General features: G+C 50.5%; 1 protein-coding gene across 1 annotated transcript; it reads left to right on the forward strand.

Annotated features, from left to right (window-relative positions):
- Positions 1 to 3,487: 3,487 nt before the first annotated feature.
- LOC125553539 (putative protein phosphatase 2C 74) lies at positions 3,488 to 6,919 on the forward strand. Its single transcript, XM_048717308.2, has 4 exons — positions 3,488 to 4,140; positions 5,183 to 5,389; positions 5,853 to 6,023; positions 6,120 to 6,919. Exons 1-4 carry the CDS (start codon positions 3,598 to 3,600, stop codon positions 6,456 to 6,458), a joined length of 1,260 nt encoding a protein of 419 aa, XP_048573265.1. The 5' UTR covers positions 3,488 to 3,597; the 3' UTR covers positions 6,459 to 6,919.
- Positions 6,920 to 12,924: the final 6,005 nt, after the last annotated feature.

Here is a 12,924-nt window from a genome sequence, read left to right on the forward strand (position 1 = left end):
CTAGGTGTCGCAGACGTTTGCGAAAATGCGGACCTGTCTGCCTGCATCCCTCTGCCAGCGTCCAAATTTCCTCATTTCGACCCCAAATCGACGACATGTCCAGGACACCGCCGGCTTAGCATAGAACCACTCTGACCACACCACAGACCAACTTTTTTCTCCCTTCCCATTCTTTCTCCTCTCTCCATTGCACAAACGGCAGAACAACCTAAGTGCCCCTCCTTGAAGCAGGGCTCCCGCGACTAGGCGACTAGGGTTCCCCTCCCCTCCTCCCGCCGCCGCCGGCCGCCGGCCCTGCGCCCCTCCTTCGCCCCCTTCCTCCCTCCCCTCTCCCCCGTCCAGACCTGCCTCGCACTGCCTCCCCGGGAGGTGGCCGGGGCGGAGCTCGTGCCCCTCTTCCACGGGCCCCCTCCTCCCCCTTTTCCTCTCGCTGGCGGCGGCGGCGGGCCTTCCCTTTCCCGCGCGCGTGCTCCCTTCCCGGGGCAGGGAGGCGACGGCGGTGCAGCTCGGCATGGCTGCGGTCCGGCTGCCCTGCGGCGGCGGCCGGTGGCAGGCGTGGTGTCCGCGCCGCTCCTTGGCGGCGTGGTGGTGCTGGGTGGCCGTCGTCGCGACCCCGGCCCAGATCTGGGCTCGGAGGGCCCCATCTGGGTCCTAGCGGGCCGGCTCCCCGGCGTGGCCTCGTTGTCTGCGGCGCGGTGAGGAGGAGGAGCGGCTCGGATGTGGGGCGTCGGCGCCGACGACGTGCCGGCAGCAGCGCGAAGACGGGAGCTTTACGGGCCCACGAGGGCTCGGCCGGGCCTGGTGTGCTCCTACTATTGCGTCCGGACAGCTATCGTCGCAGACAGTGGAGGTGGGGCCCTCCCGCGTGCCGACGATGCTGATGCCCTAGTCCCGGCTCTGATTCTTCGCCGCGCTGTCCTCACTTCGCGGTGCCGTGGTGAGACGGCGTGGGGGCCTCATGTCCGCGTTGGCGTAGGGTAGTGGTTGTCTGGTGGCTGGATCCGGAGCTCCCGAGGTGCAGGTTGGGATGGGGGGAAACCCCTGTCGGCGTGTCCGACATCGGCGCGGTGATGCCTATGGGCGCCACCTGACCTTCCGGGAGGGCATCGGGGGCTACCCTTCCTCTCACCTCGTCGTGTACCGGGGGAAACCCTTGGCAGTAGCGTCTTCATCGTCGCGATCCTTCTTGGAGGTGTTGATAGGTGCCGGCGCTCCGGAAGTCTTGGAGCCTAGTGGTAGATCCTGGTGGGCGCAGTGGTCGCGAGGCTTCTTCGTTTTTGTTGATCCGCCGTTGTCGGCATTTGTTTCTTTGTTCTTTCTCTGTCGTTTCTTTTGGGCGTGTCTGTGCTGCTTCCGCCCCAGCACCTATCCCTGTATGATTCGGTTGGTTGCTTTGTATGCAAAGCGGGGGGAAACCCTTTTTCGGCAAACAGTTGAATTATCCGGACAAATTGTGGGTTTCTGCGGACGCCCGGACGTGTCCATGGACAAATAGGAAAGTTCATGCGATGTTTTGCGTTGGAGATGCCCTTACAACTATTTTTGTTCATTTGAATGTTAGAAGAGTGAGTTTGTACCAAAATAATTAATAGGATAGAAAAAATTCCTATGAATTGGTTTGTAGGAGTAGATTTTCATTTCTATGTAGGATAGGAACCAATCCTTCACATTTTAAAGAAAAAAACATTAGCATAGACTCAATGAAAATATTCCTATCCCATGCGTCAAATGACATGTCTTTCTCTGTAAAAATTAAGATACATGGCATCCCATTTCTTATGATTTTCCTACTTCTATGAAATTCCTATCCTATAAACCAAAGAAGGCCTGAATAAAAGGACCAACATAAAAAAAATCCCTAAGGATTGCAATCCTCGAACAAGAGATTCAGTGGGGCCCGCCCCCCGCTCCTAGCCCTCGTCGCCGCCACCACCTCCCTCGCCCGATCCCGACCGGATTCGGCGAGCCTAGCCAACGCGCGACCAGATCCGGGTCCCCCCGCTCTTTCCTTCCCTCCCCCTTTCCGCCCTCGCGCTGCCTCTCCGGGAGGCGGCCGGGGCGGCCAGCGCGCCTGCTCCCTCGTCCTCCACCTCGCGTCGTCCCTCCCCGCCGCCGCCGGCGGGCGCCCCTGGCTCTGGCCCGGGTGGTGTCGGCGGCGGTGGGATCTTCTCTCCCCGCGCGTGCGTCCTCCCTGCCCGGGGCGGGGGGCGGCGGCGGTGTTGCTCGGCTAGGCGGCGGTCCGGTGACCCGGCGGCGGTGGCCGGTGACAGACGTGAGGGAGGCGCTGCTCCTTGGCGGCAGGGCAGCTTGGTTGCGCGGGGTGGCCGGCGGCGCGCCCCGGCCCAGATCTGAGCCCCGCGGGTCTCATCTGGGTCCTAGCGGGTCGGCTACCGGCGTGGCTTCGTTGTCTTCTGCGTGTTGCGGACGCGGAGCAGCTCAGACCCGGGCGGCGTCGCCGTCGGCGTGCTTGCTGCAGCGCGAAGGCGGGAGCTTTATGGGCCTTGGGTGGCCCGGCCGGGCCTGTGGGCCCACGGGCCTAGTGTGCTCCTACTATTGCGTCCGGTCGGCTACCGTCGTTGATGGTGGAGGTTGAGCCCTCCCGTGTGCTGACGATGCTGCCGCCTCTGTCCCGGCTCCTCTTCTTCGGTATGCAGACCTCTCTTCGTGGTGCCATGGTGAGACGGCGTGAGAAGCTTCAAGACCAGCGTGGCGCATGATGGTTGTCGGTTTCGATGGCAGGCTTCGGAGCGCCCGAGGTGAAGGTTGGGATCGGGAGAAATCCCTGTCGGCCTGGCTGACACCGACGCGGTGGCGCCTGAGGGTGCTGCCGGACCTTCCTGAAGGGCGTCCGGGGCTACCCTTCTTCTCTCCTCGTCGCGTACCGGGGGAAACCCTTTGCAGCAGTGTCAGCATCGTCGCGTCCCTTCTTGGAGGTGTTGATTGGTACCGGCGCTTCAGAGTCTAGGAGCTTGGTGGGAGATCTCCGGTGGGCGCAGTGGTCGCGGGGCTTCTTCGTGTTTTTGTCGATCCGTCGTTGTCGGCATTTGTTTCTTTTATATTTTCTCTCTCGTTTCTTTTGAGCGTGTCTGTGCTGCTTCCGTCCCAACACCTATCATTGGCTGTATCGATTGGTTGTTTTGTAATACAAAGCGGGGGAAATCCTTTTCCATAAGATTGCAATCCTCTGAAAATTCTATAGAATTCCTTTGAAGCAAATGAGCCCTCATCTTGTAAATTAAGCGAGCAATTGCCGGAGCTGTCAAATCTCCGGGGGGCTCGCTCGGCTCCTCACTAGTCAACAACTGGATGCGCCATTGGGATCACGTAAAACCAGGCCGGAATTGTATTAAACCGCATGTGGCAGGCCAGCCTAGCCAAGGTGATTTGGTCACTCCATTGACCGGTCAGCATCAAGGACCCCTTCTCTTCTCTTTGCCCCTCCTCCTCGTCACCCTCTCTCTCCCATGTTGTATATATAAAAACCTAACTCCGGCCAGCTAGTGGCAGCCTCTCATCGATCTCCTCCCAGAATTAGCCATCGCTAGCTGGTCCGTCCAACTGCCTCTGCCGCCTCCGTCCGTCTCCACCCTGCCGGCGATGCTGTTGTACACCGTCCAGTTCCTCTGCTCCGTGGTCGCTGCCTTCGCCCGCCTCGCCCGCGCCCTCCGCAAGGCCATGGCATCCGTCCTCTGCTCCCCGCCGGTTTCCCTGCCCGCCACGACCTCCCCTGCGTCGTCCGCGCCGCTCTCCATGCGGAGGAAGGCGCACCCGGCTCTCAGCGTCGCCGTAGGGGACGCGCTGCGTGAGCGTGACCAGAGGGAGGCCAGGGAGCAGCTGCTGATTGCGCCGGCTGTGGACGCCTTTGCGGCGTGCAACGGCGGCGGTGGCGCCGCGCAGCAGGTCGAGCCCGCGAAGAAGGCGGCGCGGGGGGCGAGGAAGAGGCCGTCGATGCTGGTCATACCCGTCGCCCCTGAGGCCGTCGAGGTGGCGGCTGGCTGGGGGACCGTTGTGGCCGAGAAGGAGGCCGAGGTGGAGGTGGAGGGGGAAGGGTTTTGGCTGGCGAGCAGGAGAGGGGCCAGGCATGCAATGGAGGATGCATATGGCGTGATCGCTCAGAAACTTGGAGCAGATTCCCAGCTGGTAAAATTCTTTTCTCATTGATCGATATCTTCTCTTCAGACTTCGGGTGGATCATCATCATGCCTACATTTTTCCTTGAAAAATATATACTAGCAAAACCGATTTTAATTCCCATGTCCTTCGTGTCATCTACTCATCTCTAAATGACGATTTTCAAATGTATCCTAAACTATATATGGTCTTAGCTTGCCTTTGTCCCTTATTATTTGGGGGCTCACAAAGTCTCCTAAATTAGTACTGTATCATAGTAAGGCGGTGCACTTTAACATGAGCTGAGTTTTGGAAGGACAAAATCTCTTTTGAAAGTTTTTCAAAATCCGATAAATATCGTATATGCTAGTTATGGCCTCAATTATATGGATGTACTTAATATTTTTTTAAGAAAATACAACCATTCTTTTTTTTGCGAAATAAATTAAGAAAATACGACCATTCATGGCTAGTATACAAAGTTAAATAGTTATTCTATATCTCCGGCAACGAGAAATAACTATTTGTAAGTCATCTATGAGAACTCATACTTTAGGGCACTTGCATGTAGAAAAACAGATGAGATAACAGTGATCTATTGGCTATCTAACTAAATATTTCTAAGATTGAGCCATGGGTCACCCCAACGTTTTCATATGATCATTTAGCGTGAAAAAGTAGCCCATTGGTTGTTTGATTTTCATAGATCATGCATGGTTAGTTATGCTTGTTTACGAAAACTTAAATTTGTGTACTCACCGCAACATACATATGCTTGTTTTTTTCAGAAATTTAAAATAAAATACACAATTTGTCCTTCATAAAAACTGTCTAAGGGGTAAAGTTCCTCAAAATATGAACTTTTTTCAGGAATAATTTGATCGTTTTTACGGGTGCAAGCAGTATAGGGGGGCGTTGACTTATGCATGTGCTGAACGTGCCACTAATTATGATTTGGAATAAGTGCCCTTATCTTGTTGAACTGACTCGGTCAGGGCACACATGACCTAGGCAATAAAGATGTACGCGCGCCGCCCAACAAGGGAATAACAAAATGCTTTCGCATTTGCAGGCATTCTACGGTGTGTACGACGGACACGGCGGCCGCGCAGCGGTGGACTTCGTCTCCGACCACCTCGGCAAGAACGTGGTCGCTGCTGTGCTGGCCACGAAGACGGAGGAGGCGCAGGGAACAGAACCGTCGTCGTGGTCGACGGATGCTGTCACGGCGGCCATCAGAGCCGCCTACTTGGCCACCGACAGCGAGCTCGTGAAGCAGGTGTGTACTTTTGTTTTTACCAGGTCTCTTCCGGCCGAGTTGAACGCGTCAACACATGCAGACTCCTCCTGTTTGTGCGATGCGTGTTGCATGCCGACAATGGCGATAGATGTCCACTACTACTCCATTAGGGTTTGTTCGTTGCTATGATTGCGACAGAGAAAGATGCTGGCTTAGATTGTACGAGTGCTCCCTTCGCCGTGTCCCAGGTGCCCAGGTGTCGCCTCTGGTGACTGGCGATTGCTACGTTTGACAGCTATGTTAATGTTACCAATGTTTTCAGTTCAGAGTTCAAATCCGTTTGACGCTGAAAGTAAGGGTCAAAGTGTCTGAATTTGGGGTTAAAATGGAACTTGTAACTAGGAACAACTGGGAGGACAAAAACGTATCTTCTTTTTTCTAGTAGAAATGTTAATGATGCGTTGCAGGGATTTAACTCTTTGTTTGTCCCTCGTGAACGCAGGGCCTGAGAGGTGGCTCATGTGCCGCAACGGCGCTGGTCAAGGACGGCGACATCTACGTGGCGAACCTCGGCGACTGCCGCGCCGTCATGTGCCGCGGCGGTGTGGCGACTGCCGTGACCTCCGACCACACCGCCGCGAGGGAGGACGAGAGGTCCCGCATCGAGAACTCGGTACGCAAATGTGCACATATATATTCATGCATGCACGCAACGTCACACCGATCATAGAGAAGAAAGGCAGCTGATTGACAGCCAAAATTCGTTCAGGGTGGCTACGTGAGCTGCGGCAGCAACGGCGTGTGGAGGGTGCAGGACTGCCTGGCCGTGTCGCGGGCGTTCGGCGACGCCGACCTCAAGCGCTGGGTGATCCCAGAGCCGGAGATCCGGAGGCTTCCCCTCACCGCCGGCTGCGAGTTCCTCGTCCTCGCCTCCGACGGTCTCTGGAACAAGGTGTCCAACCAGGAGGCGGTGGACGCCGTCTCCAGGAGCCGCGCCGGCCGGGACTCCACGGGGTGCTTCAAGGAGCTCGTGGACATGGCGCGGTGTAGAGGGAGCAGGGATGACATCACCGTCATGGTGGTCGACCTCAAGAGGTTCACGATATAATAGCATGACGAATGAATCAGACGGAGAGGATACATACTCGCAACATTTTTGGGAACAAGGGCAGAGCTCTGCAAATCGTCGAGGAAGAACGTGAGCACTCGTGCGGATAATTAGCATTTTTAGGAACTGAATCCTGGTGAGCGAGGACAATAATCCTGCTGACCGGCCTCAGATCTTTGGGGCAGAGTATGCAGAGAAGGGTGTCACGAAGTAGTTTGGACTAACAAATCAAAGCTGACGAGGGAGAGATGAAGACGGAGATGGTCAACTGTAGAGAGCTCCTAAATTTATCACCTGTACATATGCACATGTTTGCTTTTTCGTTTAGGGGCAATTTTATATCTCCAATGTCTTTTTTGTCCCTGTATATGTATGTATATCACCCGCATGCTTGTACTAAAACAAAATCGATTGTGTGGACACACTGCAATTGCAGAAGATTTCGAGTAACTTTTTTGGGATTTCTAGTTCCGTGCCTTCTTTGTTTAGTTCTTCTCAGTTTTGCCCACGCTCTATGGCAGTTCTCACGTTTCCCTCCACCGTACGACTCACCCTCGCAAAAGCCCAAACGTGGTTTCTGACGCGTGGGACACCCCTGTCAACGGCTATCCTCTCGTAGATGATGGGCGCATATACTGACTTGTGGGACACCTCTGTCAGCGGTTGCGCGCTCGTAGATGGTGGGCGCGTATTCTGACTTCTAGGACACCTCTGTCAGTGGCTGCACGGTCGTAGGTGGTGGTCACAGTTATTGGCGCGTGGGACACCTTTGTCAGTGGCTTCACGGTCATAGGTGATGGGCGCAGTCACTGGCTTGTGGGACACCTTTGTTAGTGAAGGCGCCAACCCGAAAAAGAGGTGGTTTATTAAGCCAGGATGAGAACTCGAACCCGAGACTAGACGCTCAAAGAGAGGCGCAAGAGCCAACCGACCAAGTATGTGTACATGACTTTCGAAACAGTCCTCACCATTTTATGCACTAAACGAAGTGAAGCATGAAACAAACCGTTTACTCACTATATGCAGTATATCATTGGGGTGTTAATAGTTTTGTTCAAGCCATTTGGTGTGACGGATGCACTTTAGTCAACCAAATTAGTTTAGTACTGAATATTGGTTTGGTGAATGAACTTGGGACAAGCAAAGTAACAAAAGTAGGCCACAGAAATTAGATTAGTCCTCAATAATCATTTGTTTGTGAAGGAAGAGCCTCAAATAATTTTGAAATTTGTTTCATTTTATTTTTCATCAAAAGCAGGCCACATTGTGGACAATGTTTCATCGGAATTTACATTTTTTTGTAATAAAAAATCATTTTTCTAATTTCCAAGCCCTAGAAATGACATTTGTTTGTAAAGGAAGTGCCTCAAATAATTTAGAAAATTGTTTCATTTCATTTTTTCATCAAAAGCATGCCACATTGGATGGGCACCGACCAGGTTTCAGCAATTTTAGAGTAATATTGCTATATTCCATGCATTTAGTTGAGTTTTATTGAATTATCAGAAAAGGCCCAAATTTGCACTACAAGTGTGATGTAGATTGCTCCTGAAATTCTTGAAAAATCATTTTATGGTACAATATTGGCGGTGGATGAACCTGGGACAAGGCAAGTAGGAATTCAAAACCATCTTGTATGAATGGTCAACACTACAAGTTTGCCACCAGTTTGAGAAAAAACAAACAAAATGAAAATGGCTCGAAAATTCAAATGCCTTTGCACTGAGCCATCTTATGTGCACTAGTTTGTGGGAAAAATATTAAACTGCAATACAACAAGTCTGGAAAAAAACTTCAGAAAATGGACTATATTTGGATTGGACTTGTGTGGATTTTTAAGGCATATGCACATGGAAATGGCCACATACATGGCAAAATCCATGATAACATGCCCAAATTTGGCACAACTATTGGTGTTATCATTATGGACAATGTTTCATAGGAATTTGCAATTATTTTGTAATAAAAAAAAAATGAAATTTCCAATTTCCAAGCTTAGGAAATGACATTTGTTTGCGAAGGAAGTACTTCAAATAATTTAGAAATCTATTCCATTTCATTTCTCATAAAAAACATGCTACATTGGATGACCATTGACCGGGTTTCACCAATTTCAGAGTAATATTGCTATATTTCATGCATTTAGTTGAGTTTTAGTGAATTATTAGAAAAGGCCCAAATTTGCACTACAAGTGTGATGTAGATTGCTCCTGAAATTTTTGAAAAATCATTTTATGGTACAATATTGGTGGTCGATGAACTTGGGACAAGCCAAGTAGGAATTCCAAACCATTTTGTATGAATGGTCAGCACTGCAAGTTTGACTCCAGTTTGAAAAAAACAAAGAAAATGAAAAAAGGCTCAAAAATTCAAATGCCTTTGCACTAAGCCATCTTATGTGCACTAGTTTATGGGAAAAATATTAAACTTGCAATGCAACAATTCTAGAAAAAATCTTCACAAAATTGACTATCCAGATTGGACTTGTGTGGATTTTCAAGGCATATGCATATGGAAATTGCCACATACATGGCAAAATCCATGATAACATGCCCAAATTTGGCACAACTACTGGTGTTACCATTCTGGACAATGTTTAATAGGAATTTGTAATTATTTTGTAATAAAAATAAATTCTCCAATTTCCAAGCCCTGGAAATGACATTTGTTTGTGAAGGAAGTGCCTCAAATAATTTAGAAATTTGTTCCATTTCATTTTTCATCACAATCAGGCCACATTGGATGGCCATTGACCAGGTTTCAACAATTTCAGATTAATATTGCTATATTCCATGAATTTAGTTGAATTTTAGTGAATTATCAGAAAAGGCCCAAATTTGCACTACAAGTGTGATGTAGATTGCTCCTGATTTTTTTGGAAAATCATTTTATGGTATAATATTGGTGATGGATGAACTTGGGACAAGGAAAGTGGGAATTCCAAGCCGTTTTGTACAAATGGTCAACATTGCGAGTTTGACCCCGATTTGAAAAAAAAGAAAATGAAAAAGGCTCAAAAATTCAAATGCCTTTGCACTGAGCCATCTTATGTGCACTAGTTTATGGGAAAAAAATATCAAACTTGCAATACAACAAGTCTGGAAAAAATCTTCACAAAATTGAGACTTTTCAATTGAAAACGCCCATTTTTTTGCATCTTCATGAAATTTGGGTGACCACTAGTCACACACAAGCAAACTGGGCATAAATTGGACATTCAAACATGCATAGATACAAACATTCAAATTGGACATTCAAACAACACAAATTTCATTTAAAGTTTAAAATTTGTACAAACATCCTAAACAAAGCTACTGATCAATGTCGTCCACGTCGGAGCCGCTGCTGCCGCTGAAGTAGTCCTCGTCGTCATCGTTGTCCTTCTTCTCGTCCTTGTCGTCGTTGTCATCACTCACAAGGTCAATGGTGACGTGAGACACCGAGGCCACGACTGCCTGTCGCAGCCCCAACGAGTCCACTGGGTCATTAGGGTGGCGTTGCGGCCCCTTTGTCGATTCGCGCAGCACCAGAAGTAGCCCCAACAGGTCTACAGGGCCGCCGGGTTCACTGTCCACCGCCCCCTATACTCCGCCAGCAGCGGCGGCTCCAGCTCCGACTTGGAAACACGCAGGGGGCCGCGCGAGCTCGTCCTGGGATCGGGCTTGGGCATGCGCATGGGCCCGCGCGACCTCGTCCCCAGCTCCGGCTTGGGCATGAGCAGGAGGCCGCGCAAGCTCGTCCCTAGCGTCGCTAGCTCCGGCTTGGGCACGCGAAGGCCCCTGCTGCCGCTGGCACCGGCACTGCCTCCTCCGGTTGTGGGTGTGGCCCCCGTCGTGGATCGAGCGGTGGCCCACGACTATGAAACCCAGTCGCCTGTTTGCAGACCGAGCTGGACGCGGCACATGGCCATGACATCGGGGAAGGCACACCCTTCCTAGAAGGCGTACCTCTCGTCGATGTTGTGCTGCGATGGCGATGGGTACCAGCCATCGAAGTGCTGGATGCGGCCCCCGTTCTCCTCCACCGGGATCTCTGGCCACCGCTGGCTGCCGAGCGTGTAGCGCTGCTTCGACCACTCCACCAGCGGCAGGCTTTGCCGAAAGTTATGTATTGCGCGTGACATGGCCGGCGTGCCGATGGTGGGGACATGCTCCACCAGGAGCCCCCCTAGCGCTCAGGTGCCATCTGGCTGGGAGGCGTGTGTCCAGCGACACCATGACGCCACAGCGGGCGAGGAGCGACCCTTCTTCGATCCGGAGGGCGCGTGGCAGGCCGGGAATGACATACGCACAACGTCCATTCTGCCTGGACATTGTTGCGGCTGCTGGAAGGGGAGGCGGCCAGGGTTTGGTGGAGGTGGCTAGGGTTTGCTAGAGGCGCACGGTGGTGAAGGCTGTGGGGCGGCAAGGGGAGGGGATTGGAACACTGTGCACGCCGGTGCGCCCCCGCGCGGCTATAAAATGCATTAATAGATGCCTGCCGGGAACGCCAGCGACACAGCTCCTTGCATGGGAAACCACGCCGTGCATACTGCCCGTGTGTGAAAGCGCCGACGTAACCATGATGTAACTACTCATGTATGTGGATGCACGCACACCGCTGATTGTGAGAGCGCCACCTGGCATGGTGTGCCCCACTTGTCAGTAACAGCGCAGGCTAACAGTCAACTACCTTGACCAACGACAAACCCCCGTTTGGACATTGGTGAGGGTGGGTGCGCGGTGGAGGGGATAAGTGAGCAAAATAAGTGTGTTTGGGCAAAACTAAGGAGGACTAAGCGAAGAGGGGCATAGAAATAGAAAACCCAACTTTTTTTTTGCTTTGAGTTGGGAAGATCTAGAGTAATTAATAGCCAGCATACTCCCCAACTAGACACTATTTGTGAGGCATTCAAAATTTGGAAATACTCCAGAAGTATTATTTAGCACGGCCATAGGGGGATATTTGCATGACATGTGCTTGTGGCGTAAGTTTCACTTTTCAAATTGTTCTTCTTTATGCATAAAAAAATTGTTCTTCTTTCACTGTAACCATGGTGGAACTTAGACCAACCTGAACATTTCATATCAAAAGTTCAAAAGTATTGTAGAAAGTTTCATGGGGAGTAAGGACATGGCCAATGCATAGCCCTAGGGTGATGCCTCGCAGGCCATGTAGGATTGGATATCGGGGAAAAATAGGTTCAGATGGTGTAGCGGGATTCTCGGTAGGAGGCTGGTGCTTGGGAAGAAAAAGTGTGATCCGGTGCATAAAGCTGAAAATTTTAGAGTGGAGAATAGGGATGCATATGTAGTGAGAGTCTATTTTATATTATTTGATGAGGCCCACTAGTAGTAGCTTGCGCTGGGGACAAAAAATCAATATAGATGCCTCAAGCAACTTTTTATCATGGGGCATCTGTATCCATATGCCACCATTGTACATGCCCTAAGGGGGTGAGGAAGAAGAGGATCACAAAGGAGATCTACGGTTACTCAAAAGTGTTCCTGAAGAAAAGAGATACAGACTGAGCCTATCCCTTATTACACCGGAGAAACATTTGTGTCACAGCGTTCCTGAAGGCGGAGAGTGAAGGAAATATGCCCTAGAGGCAATAATAAAGTTATTATTTATTTCCTTATTTCATGATAAATGTTTATTATTCATGCTAAAATTGTATTAACCGGAAACATAATACATGTGTGAATACATAGACAAACAGAGTGTCACTAGTATGCATCTACTCGACTAGCTCGTTGATCAAAGATGGTTAAGTTTCCTAACCATAGACATGAGTTGTCATTTGATTAACGGGATCACATCATTAGGAGAATGATGTGATTGACTTGACCCATTCCGTTAGCTTAGCACTTGATCGTTTAGTTTGTTGCTATTGCTTTCTTCATGACTTATACATGTTCCTATGACTATGAGATTATGCAACTTCCGTTTACCGGAGGAACACTTTTTGTGCCACCAAACGTCACAACATAACTGGGTGATTATAAAGGTGCTCTACAGGTGTCTCCGAAGGTACTTGTTGGGTTGGCGTATTTCGAGATTAGGATTTGTCACTCTGATTATCGGAGAGGTATCTCTAGGCCCAGTCGGTAATGCACATCACTATAAGCCTTGTAAGCATTGCAACTAATGAGTTAGTTGCGGGATGATGTATTACGGAACGAGTAAAGAGACTTGTCGGTAACGAGATTGAACTAGGTATTGGGATACCGACGATCGAATCTCGGGCAAGTAACATACCGATGACAAAGGGAACATCGTATGTTGTTATGCGGTCTGACCGATAAAGATCTTCGTAGAATATGTAGAAGCCAATATGGGCATCCAGGTCCCGCTATTGGTTATTGACCAGAGAGGTGTCTCGGTCATGTCTACATAGTTCTCGAACCTGTAGGGTCCGCACGCTTAACGTTCATTGACGATATAGTACTATGAGTTATGTATGTTGGTGACCGAATGTTGTTCG

The sequence above is a fragment of the Triticum urartu genome, chromosome 4A, assembly GCF_056163025.1.
Source record: "Triticum urartu cultivar PI428250 chromosome 4A, HENAU_Tu73, whole genome shotgun sequence".
Taxonomy (NCBI): domain Eukaryota; kingdom Viridiplantae; phylum Streptophyta; class Magnoliopsida; order Poales; family Poaceae; genus Triticum; species Triticum urartu.

What these genes read in the sequence shown, in the direction of transcription:
- LOC125553539 (XM_048717308.2), top strand. Translation starts at nt 3,598, where the DNA reads ATGCTGTTGTACACCGTCCAGTTCCTCTGCTCCGTGGTCGCTGCCTTC. An exon ending in TTGGAGCAGATTCCCAGCTG is followed by an intron (nt 4,141 to 5,182) that starts GTAAAATTCTTT and finishes TCGCATTTGCAG; the next exon opens with GCATTCTACGGTGTGTACGA. An exon ending in ACAGCGAGCTCGTGAAGCAG is followed by an intron (nt 5,390 to 5,852) that starts GTGTGTACTTTT and finishes TCGTGAACGCAG; the next exon opens with GGCCTGAGAGGTGGCTCATG.